The following is a 24,991-nucleotide window of genomic DNA, read 5'->3' on the forward strand; positions in this document are numbered from 1 at the left end:
TTGGAATACGTCCATTTGTGCAGCAAGTTGTGTACTTTGAGCGCTGAACATCTCGAATAGGTGTGTACCAATCGTTACGATGCAGGTTTCGAGGTTACTAGGCATCCGAGGGGTGGGTGTGGTCCCGGCAGGATGGGGCTGGGGGTGTTTAGGAGGGGTCTGTGGATGGGGGAAGCCTTAACCAGTGCACACTGTGGTGAAGCTTTTGGGGTAGTGGACGGTGCGACTCTGCGGCTGAATTCTGCGATTTGGGCTTGTGGTTGCACTACAGTGTCTGCTAGTCCTTCCCAGCTGGTGCATATTGGGTGATGTGAGTTCCGAGAAATGGGGAAGCCCTTTGCTAGCTCTGCCCAGCCCACCTGTTTGTCAGATGCATTCGGCTTCTTTGGGTTGGCTTTGTCAGAGGCGGGAGCAATGAGGTGTCCTGGAGTGAAGGCCTGGTGGCAGACACTGACTTGAAGCCGCTGCCGCAGCTATGGATGGAGGGTTTGACTTCTGAGCTGAACCATATTGCTTGAATTAGTGGGGCGGTTGGGGGGTAGGCCGTCTTTGCATGAACGGTGCTGCTGTTGGTCGTTGGGCTGCTGTGGTGGGGGGCGCCTGGTTGGCTCGAGTCGCTTCAGGAAATCTCTGGCGCTCGTGGCGTGTGCCCCAAGCACAGAGCACATTTAGGTTGGCACTGGTGGTCTTTGAGCGGCTTTTTGACGCCGCACAGTTTGCAGGGCACCCGCCGTGTCAGGGTGAGAGCAGATGTCAGAGTGATTACCTGGTTGCGTGCCGACGTACAGGACTGACGGGCCAATCTGTAGGGGCAGCATTGGATCTCCGAGTCGTCGTAGTAGACAAACTTGGATGTGATCGGGCCTTCAATGGTCAGGAGCATTATGGATGTCTGAAGCAGTCATCTGACGATGATGCTGATGCCTAGCGTGCAAACTATAAAGCCGGCTTTGAGTGCTTCGAGGGTTTCGTCGGCGGGTATTCTGTGGATAATTCCAAGTTTCTCCTGAACTGTGTAGAAAATGTACGCATTTAGTTCGTGGGTAGTGGTGCATGACGTGAGGCTTGTAATCTGTCGTATTTTGTTTGCGACCTAGGGGTGAGGCACACTTGCGATAAGGGTGTTGGATCCTGGGCAGAGGCAGACAACATAGTTTTCAAAAATTTTAAGGGGTCTTGCAAGAATTTTGAATGGCTTTAGAGAGCTTAGACCGCTCTATTCCTTGATGGCAAGGTCTCTACGTGGCCATATGAAGATACTAAAGTTACTTTTAGGGGGAGGCGGGGACCCTGTCGCTTGGTCGTGTTGGTTTGGGCTGTTTGCAGGGCTACAGTGGGCTCTTCTGAGTTGTTCGTGTGACTCTGGCAGCCTTGCGGAGTTTCCTTGCCTTGCACTTGCTCATCGCTTCGCTCCACCCATTTTGGTGGGCGAGGAGTCGTGAGACTGTCAGGTCAGTGGGTCATGTAGATCCAGGTACGAGTTCGTGTCATCATTCAAGAGAGAGATGGAGTGCCTTGCAGGCCGCTCGGGCCTGCCATGACATTCACCGAAGTCATTTCCGTAGAGAGGCGTAGACCGTCGGATGGGTTAGGCTTAGCACAGCAAGAAGCCCCTGCCATTCGTCATGACCGTACAAGCAGGTCTCGTGTTAAACTGCAGCTTTGGGATGTGCAAAGTCCGATTAAAGACAAAGTCACAGGGTTTGGTTTATGGAGTTTAAAGGACTACAGACACCACATTTTTGCTTGCGTGCTTTCTTCTTTCAAACAATGTGCTAGACATTGGTATACACGAAGCACCCCATGGTGTTCGCCTGCAGCCGCTAAACAATTTAAAATTAAATTTCTTCTTGACGCTGTTTCGGTTTCGATTTCATCAACCAAACGATGGGTGTTACCTTTGCTTGATGTTTAGGTCAGGTGAGGCACCAAAAAACAACTATATAACTGCTGATACATCATTTGTTGTAATGCTGTCTATTAAAACAGGCTGATTTAATTGCTGTAGTGAGTTAGAACTATGTATCAGCATTTATGTTACCGTTTTTTTTTGTGCGCCAAATGAGCTAAACATCAGCTACAAGTCACAGCCACCATTCGGTTGATGAAACCGAAACCGAAACAGCATGAAAGAAATTCAGTTATATAGTATTTAGTGGTCGTAGGCGAAACACACGCGGTGATCCATGTATTGTGATGTCTAAAGCTTCATTTGAAAGAAGAAAACACACAATAAAATTAGGTGTCTATAATCCTTTAACGTCCCAAAGCAACTCAGGCTATAAGAGACTACGCAGTGGAGAGCTCCGGATAATTTCGACCACCGTTCGTTAACATGCAATGACATCGCAAAGTACAAGGGCCTCTAGCATTCCGCCTCGATTGAAATGCGACCGCTGCGGGCAAAATCGAACCCGTGTCAGGGTCAGCAGCTGAGCACCATAACCACTGAGCCACCACCATGGTGGTTTTCAACTCACACGGTATCACAATAGAATCCACACGGGCCAAGCGGGGTAGGGCTGTCGGAATAGGCCTATAGTAGATAGCGCTGGTAGTCAGTGCGGCGCTGTTTATCGGAAGTGGTGTGGAAGCCTATGCACGACAGGACACGACTGATCTAGATGGCTGTCATGGGCACTCTCACCTGTACGGCAAAGGCAAGAGTAGCAAGCAGTTTACGTGGACAGTTTCAGGCCACAACAATCGAAGCAGGCATGAGAGGCTCCACGAAGGAATTTTTCAGAGGGCGCCTGCTCATTGATGCGAAAGTACGGTGAAATTTGGTGCGAAATTTTGATAGCAGCCCCTGTGTTGTGGACCCAAAGTAGTGATCCTGTGGATAAAACATTTGACTTCTAGTGTCAATGCTTTAGGTGGCCTCGAAATTCCTAGGAAAAAGAAGGGCTATCTGATGTAATTCAATGGCGATGCAAAAAGGGTCACTCACTTGCAGGGAGTGTAAGGTGTATGCAGTGCAGGGCAGCTTACGCCCGTGGAGCAGGATAGGAAAAATCCGGTGGTTGACTGCATGGCAGTGTTGTCACAAAAGTGCCCTAGCTGGATATGTATGACTTGGTGAGCCCGGAGGCTGGTAGGTGATCTGAAGAACGATGCATTGTTCGGCGAGGGAACAAAACACTGTCATGGGATGCACCGTGGCGAAACAGAAAATGACGCAGGAACTTCGGGGCAGCTGTTTCAGCATACTGAATGAGGTGGTCGATGCGGACGATCAGAAACCATACAGGATAACGGCCTGTAGAGGTCACCGCCAGCAAGACAGCATGAGTGCGCAGGGCCTGGGAGCGGCTGCAAGAGCCGGACAAGCAGGGTGTGGGAGACAGGCGATGAAGGATTGGACGTAGGTGCGAATATAGCCGTACATTCCGTGAGGGTGAAAAATTATTTTGTAGGTATTCAGAACAATAACACCCAGTTTTGGGTTGTTCACATGGTAGCTGTCGAGCGTATAAAAAGGACTGCATGCAATCCTTTGAACACAACTTGGAAGCTCTGCGCATGCGTGTCCTCCTCCCTCTCTCCTCATTGTTTCCTGCAGTCTGAAAGTGAACGAAATGAACCAACTAGCATGCCAGAAGGCACTTCTTACATTATTCATCTAGGGAAGGTAGCATGAAATAGGTCAAGCAAGAAAGAAACGCACTGGTGTTGTTGTCGTCAATGCCACACCCATTGCACACTTGACGTGGTGAAGCTGCTTTCCTTTGAAAGAAAGGTCACATCTAAAAAAAAAGTGCCGCGTTGGCATTGTGTACCATACACCATTGTCGTGTGGTCTCACTCATGTGGGACAGACTGGCATGTTTTTGAACATTTGGCTCCGTGAACACCAAATAGATGTTGAAAGTAACGAGCTGCCGAATCGGACAGCATTAATTTGGACTTGATCAACTCACCCCAATCGTGAATATTTTGTAATAAGCTGACACATCTGACGACCCATTGACGCATATGTAATTGCAAGTGCTTTTGATCACACAGAAGTGATCACAGTTAGTGTACACACACAAAGACTGAACCAGAAGAGAGATTGCAGAAGTCAATGGCACAAAATGTATAATCTAGGCCACGATTGCTGTGACAGAACAAGGAGTGGCATTTTTAGACAGTAGATGAGGATGGAAAGTCAGTGCTTTCAGTCATCTTTCTGCTTGGGGTTTTGGTCTCACCTAGTAGCTTTTATAACCTCTATACTTTCCAATGAAATCTGTTGAGAGTCAGCCGCTTGTCCTGTCATCATTTTATACTAGTCCGTCGTTCCTGTTACATTGTTTGCTGTCGAAAAAGGACCTGAACCAACTTGCCGAAACGTCCATTCTTCTCCATCGACACTGCCTATACAGAATGAATCATCAAGCCAGCCATAAGCACGCACCAAGACAGCCCCCCGGCCGCTGACTACAGGAGAATATGCTTGAACGTCATGCTGACATTTCGCATCGCCAGGCCACTGCTAACAACGACTCCTCGTCCCCAATAACGGAAACTAAAAAGAGCAGAGTATGAAGGCTTTCAGGCGAAACGACAATCTTCAACCAGCGCAATTCATGACCTCGCCACATCCACTATGATGGTGCCACACACTAGACAAGCTTGAATACGATACCTCGCAACTTCTACATCAGAATGTAGCCATTAAAAAAAAATACCACTTCGGTGGCTTAAACGCGAGTAATGCACCAAAAACCTGTCCCTGGGGCGCCTTTCCCATTGTGATCTGGGCTGGGCACTATTACTTTTGTTTTTTTTTCTATCTACCTACACTAATTTAGGCTCTACCACAGTAAAGGAGCTCCATAACTCATGAAACCTATGCTCTGAGCCTCAAAAATTACGAAGTGGTCACAGGCGCGTGAGGTGCACATGGCTCATACATGCTCAGTTTCACACATTAGGTGCAATGCTATCAAAGCCTAGCACTCTTCTTTGAGCTGCCTACATGCCCGATCAAAAAGTACTCTATTCCTTGTGGGGAGCGAAAACAAGTAAATGCTTTGCCTGCAGGCTTATTACATGATGCATTTGTCATGAGCTTGATTAAATGCATTCTTACTGCTGACGACATGCTTCAGCATTCTCATGTGTTAAGACCATTTGGTCACAAAAAAAGCACGGAGAAACACAACTCCCTTTATTTTCTCATGCAGGCTACTTACGTACTTTTCATAGCGTTACACATTGCACCTGATGCGTAAAACGGAGTAAAGTTACTTCATCTTGATGCCAACACCACCACCACCACAAATGCCCAATCAACCCACCCTGCAAGACCTCTGCTTTAAGTCGCAAAATTGACAAAGCGATCACGAGTGTATGAGGTGTGCAGAGACTAATCAGATTATCTTGATGCAAAATCACTGCAACCACTAAGGCTCAGCCCGCCGAGCCTTGCACAACCTCTGCTCTTAGCCACAAATACCAAGCAGCCACGGATGAGTGAGGCGCATACGGCCTAGTCAGGTGATTTTGCTGCCACACCCAGGGCAGCACTGACGCTCAACCAGCCGAGCCCATGACCTCCGCTCTGCCGCAAAGATGAGGCGGCCATGAACGAGTAAGGTGCATTCAGCCTTGTCAGGTGGTTTTGCTGCCACACACCTTGCAGAACTGACACTCAACCAGCCTAGCACATGACCTCTGCTCTGCCGCAGAGATGAGGCAGCCACGGACGAGTGAGGTGCATACGACCTAGTCAGGTGGTTTTACTGCCACACCCACAGCAGCACTGACGCTCAACCAGCTGAGCCCCGCACAACCTCCGCTATGAGCTGCAAAGAAGAAGCGGCCACGGACGAGTGAGGTGCAATCAACCTGGTCAGGTGGTTTTGCTGCCACACACCCTGCAGAACTGACACTCAACCAGCCTAGCCCATGACCTCTGCTCTGCCGCAGAGATGAGGCAGCCACGGACGAGTGAGGTGCATACGACCTAGTCAGGTGGTTTTACTGCCACACCCACAGCAGCACTGACGCTCAACCAGCTGAGCCCCGCACAACCTCCGCTATGAGCTGCAAAGAAGAAGCGGCCACGGACGAGTGAGGTGCAATCAACCTGGTCAGGTGGTTTTGCTGCCACACACCCTGCAGAACTGACACTCAACCAGCCTAGCCCATGACCTCTGCTCTGCCGCAGAGATGAGGCAGCCACGGACGAGTGAGGTGCATACGACCTAGTCAGGTGGTTTTACTGCCACACCCACAGCAGCACTGACGCTCAACCAGCTGAGCCCCGCACAACCTCCGCTATGAGCTGCAAAGAAGAAGCGGCCACGGACGAGTGAGGTGCAATCAACCTGGTCAGGTGGTTTTGCTGCCACACACCCTGCAGAACTGACACTCAACCAGCCTAGCCCATGACCTCTGCTCTGCCGCAGAGATGAGGCAGCCACGGACGAGTGAGGTGCATACAACCTAGTCAGGTGGTTCTGCTGCCACACCCACAGCAGCACTGACGCTCAACCAGCTGAGCCCCGCACAACCTCCGCTATGAGCTGCAAAGATGAAGCGGCCACGGACGAGTGAGGTGCAATCAGCCTGGTCAGGTGGTTTTGCTGCCACACACCCTGCAGAACTGACACTCAACCAGCCTAGCCCATGACCTCTGCTCTGCCGCAGAGATGAGGCAGCCACGGATGAGTGAGGTGCATACAACCTAGTCAGGTGGTTCTGCTGCCACACCCACAGCAGCACTGACGCTCAACCAGCTGAGCCCCGCACAACCTCCGCTATGAGCTGCAAAGATGAAGCGGCCACGGACGAGTGAGGTGCAATCAGCCTGGTCAGGTGGTTTTGCTGCCACACACCCTGCAGAACTGACACTCAACCAGCCTAGCCCATGACCTCTGCTCTGCCGCAGAGATGAGGCAGCCACGGACGAGTGAGGTGCATACAACCTAGTCAGGTGGTTCTGCTGCCACACCCACAGCAGCACTGACGCTCAACCAGCTAAGCCCCGCACAACCTCCGCTATGAGCTGCAAAGATGAAGCGGCCACGGACGAGTGAGGTGCAATCAGCCTGGTCAGGTGGTTTTGCTGCCACACACCCTGCAGAACTGACACTCAACCAGCCTAGCCCATGACCTCTGCTCTGCCGCAGAGATGAGGCAGCCACGGACGAGTGAGGTGCATACGACCTAGTCAGGTGGTTTTACTGCCACACCCACAGCAGCACTGACGCTCAACCAGCTGAGCCCCGCACAACCTCCGCTATGAGCTGCAAAGAAGAAGCGGCCACGGACGAGTGAGGTGCAATCAGCCTGGTCAGGTGGTTTTGCTGCCACACACCCTGCAGAACTGACACTCAACCAGCCTAGCCCATGACCTCTGCTCTGCCGCAGAGATGAGGCAGCCACGGACGAGTGAGGTGCATACAACCTAGTCAGGTGGTTCTGCTGCCACACCCACAGCAGCACTGACGCTCAACCAGCTGAGCCCCGCACAACCTCCGCTATGAGCTGCAAAGATGAAGCGGCCACGGACGAGTGAGGTGCAATCAGCCTGGTCAGGTGGTTTTGCTGCCACACACCCTGCAGAACTGACACTCAACCAGCCTAGCCCATGACCTCTGCTCTGCCGCAGAGATGAGGCAGCCACGGACGAGTGAGGTGCATACAACCTAGTCAGGTGATTTTGCTGCCACATCCATGGTAGCACTGACGCTCAACCAGCCGAGCCTCGCGCGACCTCCGCTACGAGCTGCAAAGACGAAGTGGACACGGACGAGTAAGGTGCATTCGAACTGGTTAGGTGTTTTCACTGCCACACCCGTGGCAGCACTGACGCTACACCAGCCGAGCCCCGCGCGACCTCCGCTATAAGCTGCAAAGATGAAGCGGACACGGACGAGGGAGGTGCATTCGGCCTGGTCAGGTGATTTTGCTACCACACCTGTGGCAGCACTGACGCTCAACCAGCCGCTTGCCTTGCTTCAGCGCAGCACTTGTGCTGTCATCCATGTTTCTACATATTCGTTCCCGTTTCTTTTGTGCTGCCACTTTCCATGATGAATCAGCAGAGCCCAGCGTGACATCCTCTGAACCGCAAAGAGGCGGTAACAGATGTTTAAGATGCTTGTGCCGGTGGACTGCAGCCCACAGTAAGTAAGCTCCTTATAACAACTTTTCGCTGTGAAAACTCCCATTGGCAGCATCTATGGCCCGTCCTAGAATGTGTCACTAGAAGGACGATGACCAATATTTAGTGGCCACAAAAGCAAAATTGAGCAGCACCTGTGGCGTGAGCATTAGAAGCACACACGTATGTGCTTTGAAATAGCATTCCACAGAGCATATGAATTTTGTGTTCAGGGGCACCATACCTAGTAAAAGATGCACAAGATATGGCTAAGGATGCAAGTTCAGGACTCAAAGTTGGTATAGCTAAAAGTCAATGCAGTTTTGCTACTTAGGAAAGGTGAATTTCTAGTACCTTCGAGTTGGAAAGTTCGGTCAAATAATATAATTTTAAAAAACGACCCCGGTGGCATCCCCCACCATCCATCTACCCACCCATCCATTCATCGAGGAAGACTGTGGAGTAAGATCTGACGTCGGTTCACCCAAAGCTCAACAGTTTGGTTTCAGTTGGCTTAGACAGTCACTTGCTTATACAGCGAACCTTTCAAGGTTAGACTTCTAGCACATTTTCCAATTTGAAAGGGTGTACAGACTATTCAAAGTAACTTGTGCAAGCGGAAACGACACTGCCTGAGCCGCCTACCAGACGATCCCTCGATAGCGTGAATTCCCCTCTGAGGCCCTTCGACTCATAAGTTCAAATGGGCAAGATTTAATCGTGCGGGTACACTTAGGAGAAAGCAACAAACCCATCAAAGCAGGCGACTGACCACATGAGCATGCAGTTTGCAGAACTCACCTGGGGAAAACTGGTTTTGGGGAAAGGAAATGGTGCAGTAACTGTCTCATGTATCTCGGTGGACACCTGAACTATCGCTGCATTTTTTTTTCCAGAAATACTCTGCGTAACCAAAGCTCTGTGCAATACCTGTACATTGTGTAACCAAAGCAAGTAAAAGCCGCCACACTGAAATGTTACGTCATTCAACTTGGCTTGACTCTGTGCTTCCGTTTAGTGCACCTTTAGCATGAAACCTTTCAAAATGCCTCAGCTGTGACTGCTTAAGCTGGGTAACTGAGCTTGGACAGCGAAGATGACCAGGAAGAATCGACACTCCTCCAATTGAGCTGCGATGTAGAAACAGCGGTTCGTGAGGGCAAGTGTGCCTACTGAAACTGCAGTATGGAAAACAAAATGATGTCAGTAAGGTAGCTAGATGGGTACCAACTAGAGCAGTTCTCTGCTTCCCTGCTTCATGATGCCAAAAATGCCGCTGCGGTCAGAGCCTGGCTCAAGCCTGGCTCCCGTGACGTGTGTAAGCAGATGGTACACCCAGGTGCACTAATAGCAGTGATACTTTGCGCTTTTTTTGTTTAATCACAATGTCAGAGGAATGAAACAGACTGTGGATAGTCCTCTGCAAGCACAAGCTCCGCACGATCTCTGACCAAGGATCACAGCTTCTAAACAAATGAAAACCGGCATAGAATTACCCCTTGCTTTGCACCAAACTGTTAAGTCAGGTATAATATGCCAGCCAAACATCCAGAACCTCACTGTTTTCGGCGCCACGGGACACAGAACTGTTTCATTCATAGAATACCCAGTAAAAAAAAACCAATGGGTTCAATTGGGCTCATGAATCCAACCGGGTAGTTCATTTGCTTTCCCTGTGCTCTAACCCAGTAGTTCTTCGCAGCACTACCAAAGTTGCGATGAGTATTCTGACCCTACGAAATGTAGTGCCAGTATGAAATATGCATACAGGCATATGGGATAGCCTGACTTAAAGTGCGCATGCACCAAACGAACGCTATTTCATTTTGAGCCTTACATCCGCTCTTTCTCGAGTTTCCTGTGCAGAACTCCTGCGTGCTATAAAAAATCGTTTCCAAAATGGCAGCACCCTTCAAAGCAGGACCCCTCGCCTTGGATTGAATTTGACGTTGTTGCTGCCATTTTCAGTAAGTTCACAGGCAATATATGGGGCACCGGAATGTCGCTTCGACTCATCTCGCCTATAATAAAGCGTATGAGCAATAAATTTGCTTTATTTTTTATTCAGAGTGACGATCCTGCCGCTTTTAGTTCTAAAGAGAAGCGCCAGTTTGTTGACAAAAATGCTTACCATTGTAACCTCTAGATGCTGTAATGGCGTAATGCCATGTAAAATGGTTGCATTTATCGTATGTAAATGTGCACAGGGAGATGGTACGCAGATGGTGTTGACTCATACTCAGAAGAGTTGGGCTTGTTGGTTTACGATCATTTTGGGAACAGCGCTAACACAGGCTCCACTCTTCTGAGTCCCATTTCTTCTACATCGGGCCCTTTCGTTTTTATTGTTCTTCACGTTCTCCGCAATCCTTCTCTGTGCACCACGTTGCTTGTGTCGGCCTCATGCCATGATCGGCTCTTCACGTTTTCCATCAAGAATGACTACCTTCCCCCTGCCGTCGCCCTTCTCGTAGGCTCTTTAGAACCTTCACATGGACATGGATTGCGCCTTTCCCACATTCTGTGGTCAGAGGTCTGGCGGCAGGTATGGCTTTTCCAAGAATGCCTGTTCATAGCCTGCAACCAAGCCTGCCAGTCGGCAGGATACCACTGTAGGTTGCACCAAGAACTTCAAATCGCCGAACACACTACCGAGTTCACTTGGCAAAGGTTGCTCCTTTCGCTACCAAGAAAGCATGCAGCACCGCCCGCCCGCCAAGAGGTTCATCAGATAGGTGGTGTCACATTGCCCCCGGATGTCCTGAACACCTCGAGCGAGGGCCAAAATTCTGCATCCAACCAAAGGTCGATAAAACAGAAATGCTCGCCCTGGTGCGAAGTACTACCTCAAAGGCGAGAACAAAGCCTGAAGCTGACCGATGCATTCTGGAAGGTGGGGAATCTCTGCCGTTCCGTTCCACTTATGGACCACGCATTGACGTTCCAGGGACCACGGCTTCACTAAAAGCTGCAGGCATAAAGCTTTTGCAGTCTGGTAATGAAGGTGGATTCGCGGTTTTTAATTCAGAGGACTACAGCTACAAGGCGAAAGAAGCTATGCTTACCAACTTCCAATAGGTCATGGTGTGTCCGGGTAAGGCGAAGGCCGAAGCCTTGAGGAAATGTCAAGAAGTCAACCTAACAAGACTTGCAACGTCGATAAAGAAAGGCGAAAAACTCTGCCTTGACACCTTCTTCACTGCCAAAACAAATAAAGAAGGGTGCCCTTTCCGGGTCATTGTAACTGAGCACAGCACCTGGCAAAAACCGCTCGGCATTTACTTGAACGATTCCCTACACAGACTCAAGATTGAAGATCTCTACCTTGTTAGGAATTCCATGGCTGTGTCTGAATTCCTACAGGAAAAGTGTACTGCTGGCATGAACTTGTTTTCCACTAACGTCAAGGACCTCTACTACTCCCTGCCGTATGCTGCGTTGATGGGTAAGTGTAATTGACAGCATCGACAACCACGGAAGTGTGCAGTTCCAGAACTCCACTGGATGCAGCGTGAGCACATTCCTGGAACTATTAACCCTCTATCTTTCCACTTCCCTGGTCAAGGTCGAAGAAAAAATGTGTACACAAAAGAAAGGCATCTGCATCGGCTCCAGCCTTGCACCAGTTCTGAGCGACCTGCTACTTGCCCAATATGACAGGCAACCAGTCTCAAGACCACAACACAGTACAAAATTTTCAGATACTTTGATGATTATTTGGTAATTTTCAAGAGCTGCCCGTACCAAAACACCCCTGAAGAGAACGTCCGCACCATGGCCGAGTTCTCCTAAAAGATCTCTCCATAACAGACTACAAGCTTTGCTTCCTGGATCTTTTGCTCCACCATATACGAACATCAATAACAGTTGAACATCCCACAGACTACAAGCTTTGCTTCCTGGATCTTTTGCTCCACCATGTACGGACATCAATCGATCGTGCACAGTCATTGTTTTGTATATGCATGGTGTGTCCCACAAGCTCAAGAAGGTAGGTGCATAAACTCCACCGGTGGAGTTCGTGTAATTTTTTCTGCCCCGAACAAACTTGGTGCTCCGTGCAAACATGTGAATAGGGAAGAGACTGAATGAATTGTACAGCCGCACTCAGTTACGTGGCACCTTGAGGGCATTTTATCGGGAAGGTGGTGAACATTATCGGGGAATATGCGCGGCTGACGAACAAACCCTGCTCCCTCTTCGAGGGTTTGTCAGGCAGTTAAACTCACTAAAATGATTTCAACGAAAACAGCGCGCGAAAGACTGGACCCAGAATAAGATACACGCACACACACAGCACTGACTAACAAAAGAACTGAAAGTTTATTGCATAGCTCACCATAAATACCAGGACAATGGAATACAGATTTAAAGAATAAAAATATAAACACGGTGAAGGCGAGGATGAGTCCATTTGTCACTTCTCGTTGTCATGGGTTTCCAAGATAATTTCTTTTCTTGTCAGTGCCATCGACGGGGTGCTTACGCATGTCGTGCTTTTCAACTTTCTCTGAGGTAGGCTTCATGAAACTCACACTCCTGTTGGTGATTATATCAGCTCGGAATCTGGAATAGTCCAATGTGTGGACTCCATTGAGAATCAGACACGTGTTTCTCCAGCGTGCTGCCGTATCCATTATTGATAGCAGTAGCATGTTCTCTTAGGCGATCGTTGACGCAGCATCCTGTTTGACTTACATAACACGCTCCACAAGATGGTGGGATTTCATAAACGATTTTAGTATCACAAGTGTTGAACTTTTGGTCATGCCGCTTATTATACCGTGCTGGTTTCGGGCCTTCATCACTCATCAGCTTCCTGGGTGCGGTGGTTAAAATCAAATTTATTCCAGGCTGGTTTGCCATTTTATTTAACGCATGGCTGATCCCGTGCACATACAGCATGACAGCTTTCTCCTTATTTTTTTGTCTTCTTGCAACTTCTCCGGCTGGCATGACTAATGTCGTTCTTTCAAAAGCTTGAAGCTAAGGCTGGAAATGAAGATGTCTAGAAATCCCGCTACATGCAGACGTTTCAGTTGGATTCTTATTCTTTCTTGCTGTCAGTTATGACAAACAATCGCTTAAGGGCATTCGTTAAGTGCCCATAACTACTGCTCTGTTTTACTAACTTTGTGTGAGAGTATGAGTGCGGCAGCAGGCCATTCTTGGACCGCGGAACATAGCACCAGCATAGGTGATCCTTGCTTACGAACAACCATAAGTCAAGGTACTGGAGCTGACCCTTGTCTGCCAATTCTTTTGTCAGTCTAAAGTCTCCCAGGTTTTAGGAGTTCTTGAACATGCGTCCTGGGTCCTAGTCCGACATTTCGTACTTCAGAAGAAAGTCCTCGACAAAGCAAAAAGTCCCTATTATGCTGGTACTGTGCAAAGCTTCTTTCAACCGACGATCAGAGCGTGCAAGCAGAAGATCACTGAGTAGAGGTGCGACAAATAAGTATATGCCTTTGAAAGCACAGCTCTTCATTAAATGCTACGCAATAAACCATCAGTCGTTGAAACGTTATAGAGCACCGCAAAAGAACGTTTCAAGTATGAACCAAGACGAAAGAAGAAGGCGCCGACCAAAAAAAAAGATGGGATGACGTTTCGGCTCCCCCACGGGAGCCTTGTTCATAATGAGGCATAACGTAGCTTCGTCCTTTATTTATACACGGCGCATGAGCGACCCCAGACACCTGGCGTAGATTGGGGGCAAGTTCCCGTCATTTCGATTGAGCGTGTGCGCTGTCGTCTGAATAATCAGTGATTCCAGATAGAGCCGTGACTTGCTGTCCCTTTCTTTTGCAATCACACGTGCCTCGGCCCAGTCTATGTTGTGTGCGGCGGAAACCGAGTGCTCGGCAAGCACATTTTGACCTGCGCGCCGGTTTCTGACGTCACTCTGGTGATCCTGTATTCTTCGTTCAAAGTTACCCGACTCGCCAATATACACAGAAGGGCAGTCCGCACAGGGTATCAAATACATGACACCTGGGAACTTTTCTTTCTTTAGCTTGTCTTTGACGTGCACAAGCTGACTCCTCAGTTTTCGAGCTGGCACATGCGCGGTCTTGACTTCGTAGGACCGTAATATGCGCGCCAAAGGTTCGCTGATGCCAGGAACATAGGGAATCGCGGCTCGTTTCTGGGTAGCGGGACTAGCTTGCAGCCTAGGACGTTCCATTTGGCGCTGTATGGAGTCCATGACGTGAACAGGATAGCCACATGTGGACAAGTCACGCCGTACACGCACATCTTCAGCAATTTGGTCTTCTCCTCTGGAACACATTTCTTTTCGTCGGAGGAGCGATGACACCACAGAACGTTTCTGGCAATCAGGGTGAATGGACTTGAGATGTAAGTACCGGCCGGTGTGCGTGGGTTTTCTGTAAATGGTGAAATTTAGACGTGAGGACTGTCTGGAAACGAGTATATCTAAAAATGGGAGGCGGCCGTTGATTTCCTCTTCAACGGTGAACTGTATGCTAGGCTCCAAACTGTTGAGGTGAGTAGTAAAGTCATGCAATGCTTCTTTCTTCAGGATGCAAAAGCAGTCGTCAACGTACCTCAGGAATACTTTTGGGGCAGGCGTGAAGGACGCAAGAGCACGGCCTTCGATTTCTTAAATGGCCAAGTTCGCAACTGTCACAGAAATCGATGCACCCATGGCGGCTCCGTGAATCTGCCTGAACGAGACATCCTCAAAAGTGAAGTACGTGCTTGACAGGGAAAATCTCAGAAGGCGGGTCAGGTCATGCACATCTATCGGGGTTCTTTCTGGCAATGATGGGTCTGATTCAAGGGCACCGGTGCATGCTTCCACGGCAAGGTCAATCGGCACACTTGTGAAGAGTGACTTTACGTCGAATGAAACCATGATTTCTCCGGCGTTGATTTTAAGGTTTCGAACCTTTTCGATGAAGTGCTGGGTGTTGTGCAGGTGCGTATGGCTCCTGTCGACGAGAGGAGAGATAACTCTGTGCAGAAACTTGGACAGATTCTGAAGCGGCGAGCGCGTAAAATCCACTATAGGGCACAGAGAGACGTCAGGCAACACATCGTTTTCCGGCTTTCTGATTTTGTCTTTGCATTCCAGGATCCTAGCCTGTAGAAGCTTTTTCGCAAGGCGACGGTTAGAATTCAACTGCCCGGAAGAATTCCCTAGCATACAACTGCATGCAAACTTCCAAGCTGGCCTTCGGACGCGACAAGCTAAGCTTGCTCACGAGAACAAATTGGAGAGGGTGAGGCAGAGCCGGGGAGGCAGCTCTTCGGATGCCCCGAAAGCGTTTGTGCGAAACCTTTCGTCCTACCAGCTGAACCGGGCGGAAATGTCTGTTTTGAGCCTTGGCCTGAATTTCAACACTGGCCCCGCTCCCGAAATCAGAAAGGTTATATGTGCTGCAGAGACTGCTTTAAACCAGGTTGACCCGTCGCGCCGAGACGAAGCCCGCACACGCGTGGTGAGCGTCCTTTCCAAGCTACGTTCGCATTCATCGGTCTCTCCTCTTACGCGCCAAGAAAAAGAAGCTATTACAAGCCTCCGCACCAATCCAGACATTGCGATACTTCCGGCCGACAAAGGGAATGCCACTGTACTTTTAGATAAGTGCGATTACAAAAAGAAAATGCTGATCCTCTTGGAAGACGCTAATACTTACTCTCGTCTCGCTCGAGATCCGACGGCCAAGGTGCAGAGAGAACTACAAAAATTGCTGGCCGACGTTTTTCAAGTGGTGCCCCCGCAGCACAGGTCGCTGTATTTCTACCTATTGTGCCACAATGGTTCAGCCCCGGCGATTTACGGCCTGCCAAAGATTCACAAGCCTGACGTCTCTCTGTGCCCTATAGTGGATTTTACGCGCTCGCCGCTTCAGAATCTGTCCAAGTTTCTGCACAGAGTTATCTCTCCTCTCGTCGACAGGAGCCCTACGCGCCTGCGCAACACCCAGCACTTCATCGAAAAGGTTCGAAACCTTAAAATCAACGCCGGAGAAATCATGGTTTCATTCGACGTAAAGTCACTCTTCACAAGTGTGCCGATTGACCTTGCCGTGGAAGCATGCACCGCTGCCCTTGAATCAGACCCATCACTGCCAGAAAGAACCCCGATAGATGTGCATGACCTGACCCGCCTTCTGAGATTTTGCCTGTCAAACACGTACTTCACTTTTGAGGATGTCTCGTTCAGGCAGATTCACAGAGCCACCATGGGTGCACCGATTTCTGTGACAGTTGCGAACTTGGCCATGGAAGAAATCGAAGGCCGTGCTCTTGCGTCCTTCACGCCTGCCCCAAAAGTATTCCTGAGGTACGTTGACGACTGCTTTTGCATCCTGAAGAAAGAAGCATTGCATGACTTTACTACTCACCTCAACAGTTTGGAGCCTAGCATACAGTTCACCGTTGAAGAGGAAATCAACGGCCGCCTCCCATTTTTAGATATACTCGTTTCCAGACAGTCCTCACGTCTAAATTTCACCATTTACAGAAAACACACGCACACCGGCCGGTACTTACATCTCAAGTCCGTTCACCCTGATTGCCAGAAACGTTCTGTGGTGTCATCGCTCCTCCGACGAAAAGAAATGTGTTCCAGAGGAGAAGACCAGATTGCTGAAGATGTGCGTGTACGGCATGACTTGTCCACATGTGGCTATCCTGTTCACGTCATGGACTCCGTACAGCGCCAAATGGAACGTCCTAGGCTGCAAGCTAGTCCCGCTACCCAGAAACGAGCCGCGATTCCCTATGTTCCTGGCATCAGCGAACCTTTGGCGCGCATATTACGGTCCTACGAAGTCAAGACCGCGCATGTGCCAGCTCGAAAACTGAGGAGTCAGCTTGTGCACGTCAAAGACAAGCTAAAGAAAGAAAAGTTCCCAGGTGTCGTGTATTCGATACCCTGTGCGGACTGCCCTTCTGTGTATATCGGCGAGTTGGGTAACTTTGAACGAAGAATACAGGATCACCAGAGTGACGTCAGAAACCGGCGCGCAGGTCAAAATGCGCTTGCCGAGCACTCGGTTTCCGCCGCACACAACACAGACTGGGCCGAGGCACGTGCGATTGCAAAAGAAAGGGACAGCAAGTCACGGCTCTATCTGGAATCACTGATTATTCAGACGACAGCGCACATGCTCAATCGAAATGACGGGAACTTGCCCCCAATCTACGCCAGGTGTCTGGGGTCGCTCATGCGCCGTGTATAAATAAAGGACGAAGCTACGTTATGCCTCATTGTGAACAAGGCTCCCGTGGCGGAGCCGAAACGTCATCCCATCTTTTCTTTTGGTCGGCGCCTTCTTCTTTTGTCATGTACCATCCCGACCAGACGGGTTTCCGTCAGACTCTAGACTTCAAGTATGAACCAACTAGCCCAAACTCAAATTTTAGTCGAAACCTTCAGTTGTCAGTCAGCTCTGTGTGTGTGCATGTGCCCTATTCTCGGTCCAGTCTTTCGTGCGATGTTATCTTTAAAAATCATGTACCAACTGGCTTGGCAAGTTTCTGTAATGAAGTCACTAAAATAACCATGTGAATCTGCTGGCTGCTCAATGCTGCGGTTCTTAAGCTGTGCCACGTGCTGTGGCTGCTGTTTCTTTTTCATTCTAAATACTATATTGTTGCTACACAAGTTACTTTGCAGTGCAGTTGTTTCTCGCTTAAAGCGATTATTTTACTGCTGAAGCCAAAGTTAATAGCGTTTTTTTTTTTGTGCTGCAAGCAGAGTCTTTGTCTCTTTACTGCTGCAGTGTTCTAAAGAATATATGACTCAGATCTGCTGTCCACCCTAATGAAGCAGATATTTGTATCGATGTTCACCATGTTTATATGAGTGGGCCGATCATTTTGTTTTCAAGACAGCCAAGCCATCAAAAGAAAGGTTTCATTTGTCGATGCCGTTTTTCGCGTTCCCTGCTAGATAGGCAACCAGCAGCGCAAAGAAAAAGTGAAAGTGCAAGTGATAGGCAGCTCAACTTTTTTCCATGGTGTTTTACACCCCTTGAAACTAGACTGCTGCTCGGTGCATTGGTTTTCTTTAAACAAACATAACTTCAGTATAAGTGAAACCAGACAGGGATGAAATGCAGTCCCTTCAACCTATTTGCGCCTTGAACTGTTCTTAGCTGATCATGGCCTTATAGCTGGTTCTCTTTCTAGCCTTAGCAGCATATTTAAGGTGTGTCAGCTCTGCACCATCACAAACTGCATCAAGATCCCCAACTACAGGAACACAATTTTTGTCCGTTTGTACATGGCAGCCAAATGCTGTAGGAGGACACAGATATGCTGGCATCCGACTTTCGGAGGACTGAAGTAAAAGAACTGAAATACATTAGTTATGTCTGCTTATTTCTATGTTAAAGGTCATTTCTAGGTAGCATTTACTAATGAACAGGGCACAGGATAGCAGGGTCAAGTAGCACCAGAAGCAGCAGACAACTGCAGTGCCAGTTTTGACGTCATGAAGCGGAGAACCAATGAATTACAAGATGCGCTCCTACAGTTGGCACTCACTGGCCACCGTAACCTCTGTACTGGCAACCGCCGTCATATCAACCATGACGAATTATTCACTGCCCTTCTAGACAGGTGTAGCATGCCAAGTGCGGCTACGCACCTCCAACGTGTGAAGCGTCCATCCAGGCTTACACTGCTCCGAACTACAGTGTACACTGTATCTGAATGCAAGAGCTGCGATGCGAGGCACAGTGGTACTGTGTTGTTTGTGGCAATGTTGTGCGGAGGTGCTGCATTCGTAGAAATAACGTTCAAATGTGCTGCGTTCACGACAATAACAAGTGCAGAGATGTTGCAGCAGCAGGACAGGGGTGGGGAGCGAGGCTGACCTTCGGCCCCGGCGACCATCTTGCACTGGAGCTCGGTGTAGTTGGCCTTGAGCCGGGTCACTCGTGTGAACCAGATGCACAGGTTGCGTCGAGGCGCGGGGCCACCCGGGTGCGCAGCCTCGAAAGAGTGGTTGACAGCGCAGCGAAGGCACTGCCATGGCTGGTAGCGCAGGAAAGAGAACTCGGCGTCGTTCAGCCAGATGCACTTCATGCGGGAGCTAGTGCCGCACGCCACGCACTGGGGATCTGCGCTGGTCCCCATGGTGCCCGTACAGCACACTGCCACCCTGCCCCCCCCCTCCCCTACTCGCGCCTCTACCATGCACGCCCCGTTCCATGCCCATGATAGACTCCCAAACCTCGGCCAGGCGGCGCCTAATCCACGATCTGCATGGACGCTGCCACTCGCAAGGTCAGCTGCTGATCGCTGCTGATCGTTAGCTTAGCTGTACACTGGACCACAGTGTGAATCGTCAGAGCAGCTGCTATCTCAAGCGTGGCGCATTGAACAAGTTGTGCACATCGATCATGCTTTTGCTGAAGTTGAATGTGGACCATAAATTAACAAATACACCGTCTCCGACATCTCAGCCAGCAAATGCGCTCTGTGCAGGCACCTAGATTTCTGCGCAAGGAATTGTTTCTCGCGGTCATCACTCATTCGGTTGGTGTTTTATCACCTGCCATGGACTGAGAATTGTTTACGAGCTGCTGCTTGAAGTATACAGGCGCAGATGGAACGTAACAGCAAATCCTGCAGCCTTCTGTATAGCGGGCATTCCATGTCCATGCGTGAGAGCTTAGCTGATACGACCGCGCGTGAACACTCCGGAACTTTATCTTCGAACAAGTTAAACAGCAAGGTGCGCTCTTCGTTTCTCTGTGTGTGTCTAAATCTGTGTAACTGGCAACAAATGCAATTAGGGTACTTTGCAAAGATGTTAACCTTTTCACTGTTAACTGTATCGAAGGATGATGATGACATGTTTATTCCTCAGAGCTCGCAAGCAGACACAGTGCATCAAGATTGGGCTTAGAAATGATCATGCTATGGAAACAGTTGACATTTCAGGTTCCAGTCAAGATCTACAGAGAATGGCTTGGGCAGTAGACAGTCCAGGTACTCCACAAGGGAATGCAAGATGAGATAGGGCCTTTAGCAAACTTCCGCGCATGCGAAGACATCGTCCGCTCCGAAAAGCCTTAAAAAAAGATGTCACACTGCTGCACAGGGCTGCAAGCCACCACAGAGGTACAGTGCACCTGGCTACACTCGCCCCTCCATCTCCTGCTAAAGCTTACCTGCACTCCACTCCCCACAAGTTCATGCTCGCCCCGGGCACGAAGGGGCCAACACCACCCACAATCCCCATCCTCTTCCTTAGCCTAGCTTGCCTAGGTTCGCCTCGCTGCATACCCCACACCATTTTGCCACTCTTCCCTTAAGCCCACTCTTGATTCACTGCGGTGTACACACTGCGATGATGAGCCGACCCCCTGCGCATAATCCAGAAATGCCATGTCATCCTCTACCCTCAAGCACACATTCCCAGTCCCTTCAAACACTGGCATGGGAGATCACGCTTGCCTTGTGGAATTCCGGCCGGTTTCTGAACCCGCGTCTACTACCCCTGGATCCTGACCTGAAGCTACGGCTTCCATCTGGCCTGCCACGACATGGGGCAACTTTGCTCTGTTGCCTGTGGCTTGGTGGTGTCCTATTCACAAAGCATTGCCCTACTGTGATCGGCATGGGCATGCATGTGACCCTGCATGTGACATCTGTGGCCACAATGAGACCATATCTCATATTCTTTGTGAATGCCCAGCATACAGTTCTGAAAGACATTCTCTATGCCATGCACTGGAACACATCGATCCACGCCCGCTAATGGAGTTCAACATTCTTGGACACTGGCCGCAGCGATCATCGGCCTGCCAGGCCCTCCTGCGGTTCTTAAGAGTGTTGGGCCTGCACCACAGGCTGTGACTTTGCCGAAGCTTTTTCACCTTCTGCCTTTTCTTATCACTCGCTTTTCTCCCTCACCTTTGCATCCCCTCATCCCTTTCCCACCAGTGCAGGGTAGCAAACTGGTTAACCTCCCTGCATTTCCTCCTCCTCTTTCTCTTCCTCCTCCTCCCAGTCCATCACTGACCACCTAGAAGGAATGCTTCACCGACACCACAGCCACCAGCCAGCGGTAGCTGGTGAACAGTGCCAAGAAGCTAGTGGCCACGATCTATGCAGACTTGACATATACCCCAATAAAAATCTTGTTCACTCACCCACTCCCACAGACTGCAAGCTGACATGAGGCCCTACCTCAAGAAAAGTCTGGCCTGCTAAAGTGTCTGCAACATATTCAGAACCCTCCCTTATTGGAAGAATTGCATCTCGTTGAACTAATGTATTACTGCCACCAATTTATGGTTGGAGCATAAGAATGGAAGAATGGTGATGCTGACTCTCAGCTCCCCGCCCCTCCTCTAACGACGTGCTCACATCATTCTATGTATCCACTCTTCACCAGCGTTCAAGCTGAGCTAGCAGTGTGCATGCATCTCTTAGACAAAGACAGAACACATCAAAATCGGACACCATCTAGATGTCTGGCAAACAGTTATTTCTCACATGACGTCTCCATTCAGAAACCTACGGGGCCACACTGGGGAACTCGGTTTATGTCACCACAGCCAGCTGAACTATAGAGTCCAAACCCTTAGAAAGTTTTCACAGATCGGCTAGCTTCTGCATCTTGGACAAAGGGAAACTTGAAGAAGACTGTCTTCTTGACATGTGCTAGTAAAGTGCTCCATGACTTGCATATATCCTTCTGCGTTTACAAATAGCCCATGTGTACACGAAGGTACCTACAAACTTTGAATTAGATCATCCAATAGCACACAAACGGCATGAGGCAGCATGCTTGGTGGATCATGCTAATATCACGTGCTCTGGCGTAGCCAGCCTCAAGCGACCTTTAATGAAATGCCTACCACAAGAACTCCACCCACAAGGCCACCAAGAAAGCAATGCGGACACACACAAAAACTGATTGGAGACCACGACACAATGCGAAAGCAGAGCGCGCTCCAACTCCGTATGCCCATACCGGGAATAAGGCAGGCTTGGCACCTGTCAAGCCAATAGCTCTGTAGGCTTTTACCGCGCTCCCAGCATCACCATCTTTGATGCGAATAAAGAATTGACAGGACGGTTACCACTATGTAATGCGAGATTCAGCGACAGCTGTTAAGGTATTTATATCTTACAAAATGTTCAGGTAGAGAACACGAGTGTGACTTCATGTCTGTATAGTTCTAGAGCGCACTTTCTCAGCTTTTCAGAAATACTTGATTTTCGACTAGCTTTCCTCTCCAGTTTAGGCGCGCGACACCGCCGATGACCCTCTTCTCGGCGGCACATTTTGCAGCAGCCACCACAGATGGACTGCGCTACAATCTCCTGTTCTCGCCATATCCTCCCTCCTCCTTCCATGGGAACCTCCCGTCGGATGGTTCCTGTGGTACCCACCCTCCGATACGGCTCCCTACACTCCTGTCATACCCTCATCCTTCCAGGGCCCTTCGGCTGGTTCGTATGGCAACCACCCACCAGTTGTGCCTTTTTATGCTCCTGCCATAGCCTCCATCCACCTTCCAGTTGGCGTTTCCTCCGTGCAACACGATAGCCTCCTCCTTCAATGGTAACCCCCCACCAGTTGCAGATTCCTCCACTCATGTCACACCTTCCAGGGCAACCACCCTCCGAGTGGTTCCCATGACAACGCGCCCATTGGTCACGCCGATGACTGTGACATGCTACTACTATGATGTGAAACAAAGAGACGAATGAAGGCGCTTAGAAGTTTTCGCTGTAAAACAAATGTCTAGCGTAAACATGATGTGCATACTGAACATGTGCCTATAGTAGGGAGCTACGCACAGAGCTGGCAGACATCAGAGGCTCATTCCCGTGCGCCAAGGGTGCTGGGGCCATCTACAGTAACCTGTGCACCGATTGTGAAGAGGTCCACACGGGACAAATATTTAGCATTTTTGCAAGTAAGTAACACCATAGTGATGCAAGAAAAGTACACAACACTGTCAAACTCTATCATAAAGCACCTGCAGGCAACCAGACAGAAGGGGAAGAGAAAACGGCAATTGCAGTGAGATCCCATTGCAAAATAAATCATCAGCGCGGTGAAAATATCCATCAGATCAGCAAAGAATTGTTCGTTGTGGATTAGGGTTCGCATAGAACTCAACCCGTCAACTGCTTCTTTTCTCTTTGGCCAGTAGCTGTTCAAAACTATTTGTTACATTACTTCCCCCCTCACCAGACAGTGTTCCGCCAAGCAAGGCTTTTGACAGGCAAGTACTGGTACAGTTAATGGTAAGCAAAAGAAGTCCTGCATTGCCCCCACACTCTTACATGATCCTCGTACAGAGGCCCCTCCGCATAAATCGCCTGGCACCGCTTCACTTATCGCAGTGCGAAGCTAGCGATCGCTAGCAGTGCTGACACAATATTTTCCAAGTTACATCCGGATACCAAACTCTCGCCAGGTGTGCTCTTCCAATCCTGTCATGTCTGTTTAAACCTACCTATTGAAATACACATTGCCTTGGAGTGCATGGAGAAAAAATGAGATTGCGCATTCGGCGCATTTCTACTTCATTGGAGTCCAGGCCTGCCCTCAGGTTTGACTCATATGACGAATAGTTCTGCTGCCAGATGGAATGAAAGAACAGCCAGATACAACCGACCACAAAGGCAACACCTGAATCTGTGGCCTGCAGCGGTCCATGCTCTATGCCCCTGCATTTCATGTTACTTGCCTGGCAGACAGTAGTCCGCCTCTTCCCACAAGGGGATCCACATGGCGTTACTACTGCACCGCCAAGCTTGAGCTTGAGGAGTCTATTTAACCCGTGAAAAGCCACGCAGAGAAGCGGCGTAGAAAGCATTAACAAACATTCACTTATTTTGTCGCTTTGTATCATGCACGCCTCTTCAGCGATTAAAACTTTTGACACACAACACGCGGTCACTAAGGAATAGTCATTTGTAGATCTACAAAAAAAAAGAAAAGTTGATGCGCACTTTAACTATTAGCCTACACTTTAAGACTCGTGCAGATCCGGAGGGGACTATAATTAACGACAAACCTAGCAGTAAAACTCCAGACTGCGCGCAAGTCACGAACTAAATCATGCAGAAAATCATGCGACCTTTAAAAGTGGAATTCACTAACCTGTCTTTACCGATGGAGTCATCCAAAGGTTCGAGAAGAGCCCAACTCCCCACACAGCAGTGACAAGGTGCATGTGCACAAGGCATTCACTGAGGATCAAGCAGCTCAGATCACGGTGCCAACTGCTAGCTATGCCGGCAGAGGTTACATGTCTGACATATGAAACCACCCCACACCACAGAAACTGAAAAAGGCAGCTTGGTACGACATGTGCCTCAGCGACACCTCATGCGAATGACAACACTTAATGACTCACTACAGCAAGCCAAGGCAGGAAGTGAAAAATGGCAAGCCAGGCTTTCTACATTATTGTGCACAGACCGTGCATGTCTACAGTGCTGAACCATGCGGTTTGAACACCATATCTGGGACAAGTGGAAACAGTCGAGCATGCGGAATACCGTGCAAGAAAATATCCTGGCAGCCCAACCGAAAGCCCTGTTCATATGTCCCTAACCTGGATCAGTACACCCTTGGAGTGCACGTGATGTCACGCCTCAAGTGGTTACAGCGCAGTTTAGGCGCTCTACAAATAGTTGTCACAAGATGTCTGGTGAGTGCAGCCATGGTGTTGCAGTTACCAGAAGCGCAAGGGGCCAGTGCCTCACTCTATCACAGAAGTGTGGCGCATGTTCGCAACAAGAGCTACACAAACGACATGATACAGATGCAAGCTAGGCGTCTCTCCAAGCCTAAGCTTGCTCTAGCCGGAGCCACAGCGTTCACGCCACGCAGAGTACACGGTTAGACAAAAGCAAGGCTGTACGTCACGCACA

General features: G+C 49.4%; 1 protein-coding gene across 6 annotated transcripts in view; it reads right to left on the reverse strand.

The window, feature by feature from the left end:
- Amph (amphiphysin) overlaps positions 1-24,991 on the reverse strand; it is a 229,947-nt gene that overhangs the window by 47,089 nt on the left and 157,867 nt on the right. For 4 of the 6 annotated variants that reach the window (XM_077628326.1, XM_077628325.1, XM_077628321.1 and 1 more), the window contains one exon: positions 18,955-19,200. The exons of the other annotated variants lie outside the window; for them this stretch is intronic. In XM_077628326.1, the coding sequence (XP_077484452.1) occupies positions 18,955-19,200 (246 nt within the window). The remainder of the gene's footprint in view (positions 1-18,954; positions 19,201-24,991) is intronic. 6 annotated transcript variants of the gene reach the window in all.

Source organism: Amblyomma americanum, chromosome 6 (genome assembly GCF_052857255.1).
Source record: "Amblyomma americanum isolate KBUSLIRL-KWMA chromosome 6, ASM5285725v1, whole genome shotgun sequence".
Classification (NCBI taxonomy): Eukaryota; Metazoa; Arthropoda; class Arachnida; order Ixodida; family Ixodidae; genus Amblyomma; species Amblyomma americanum.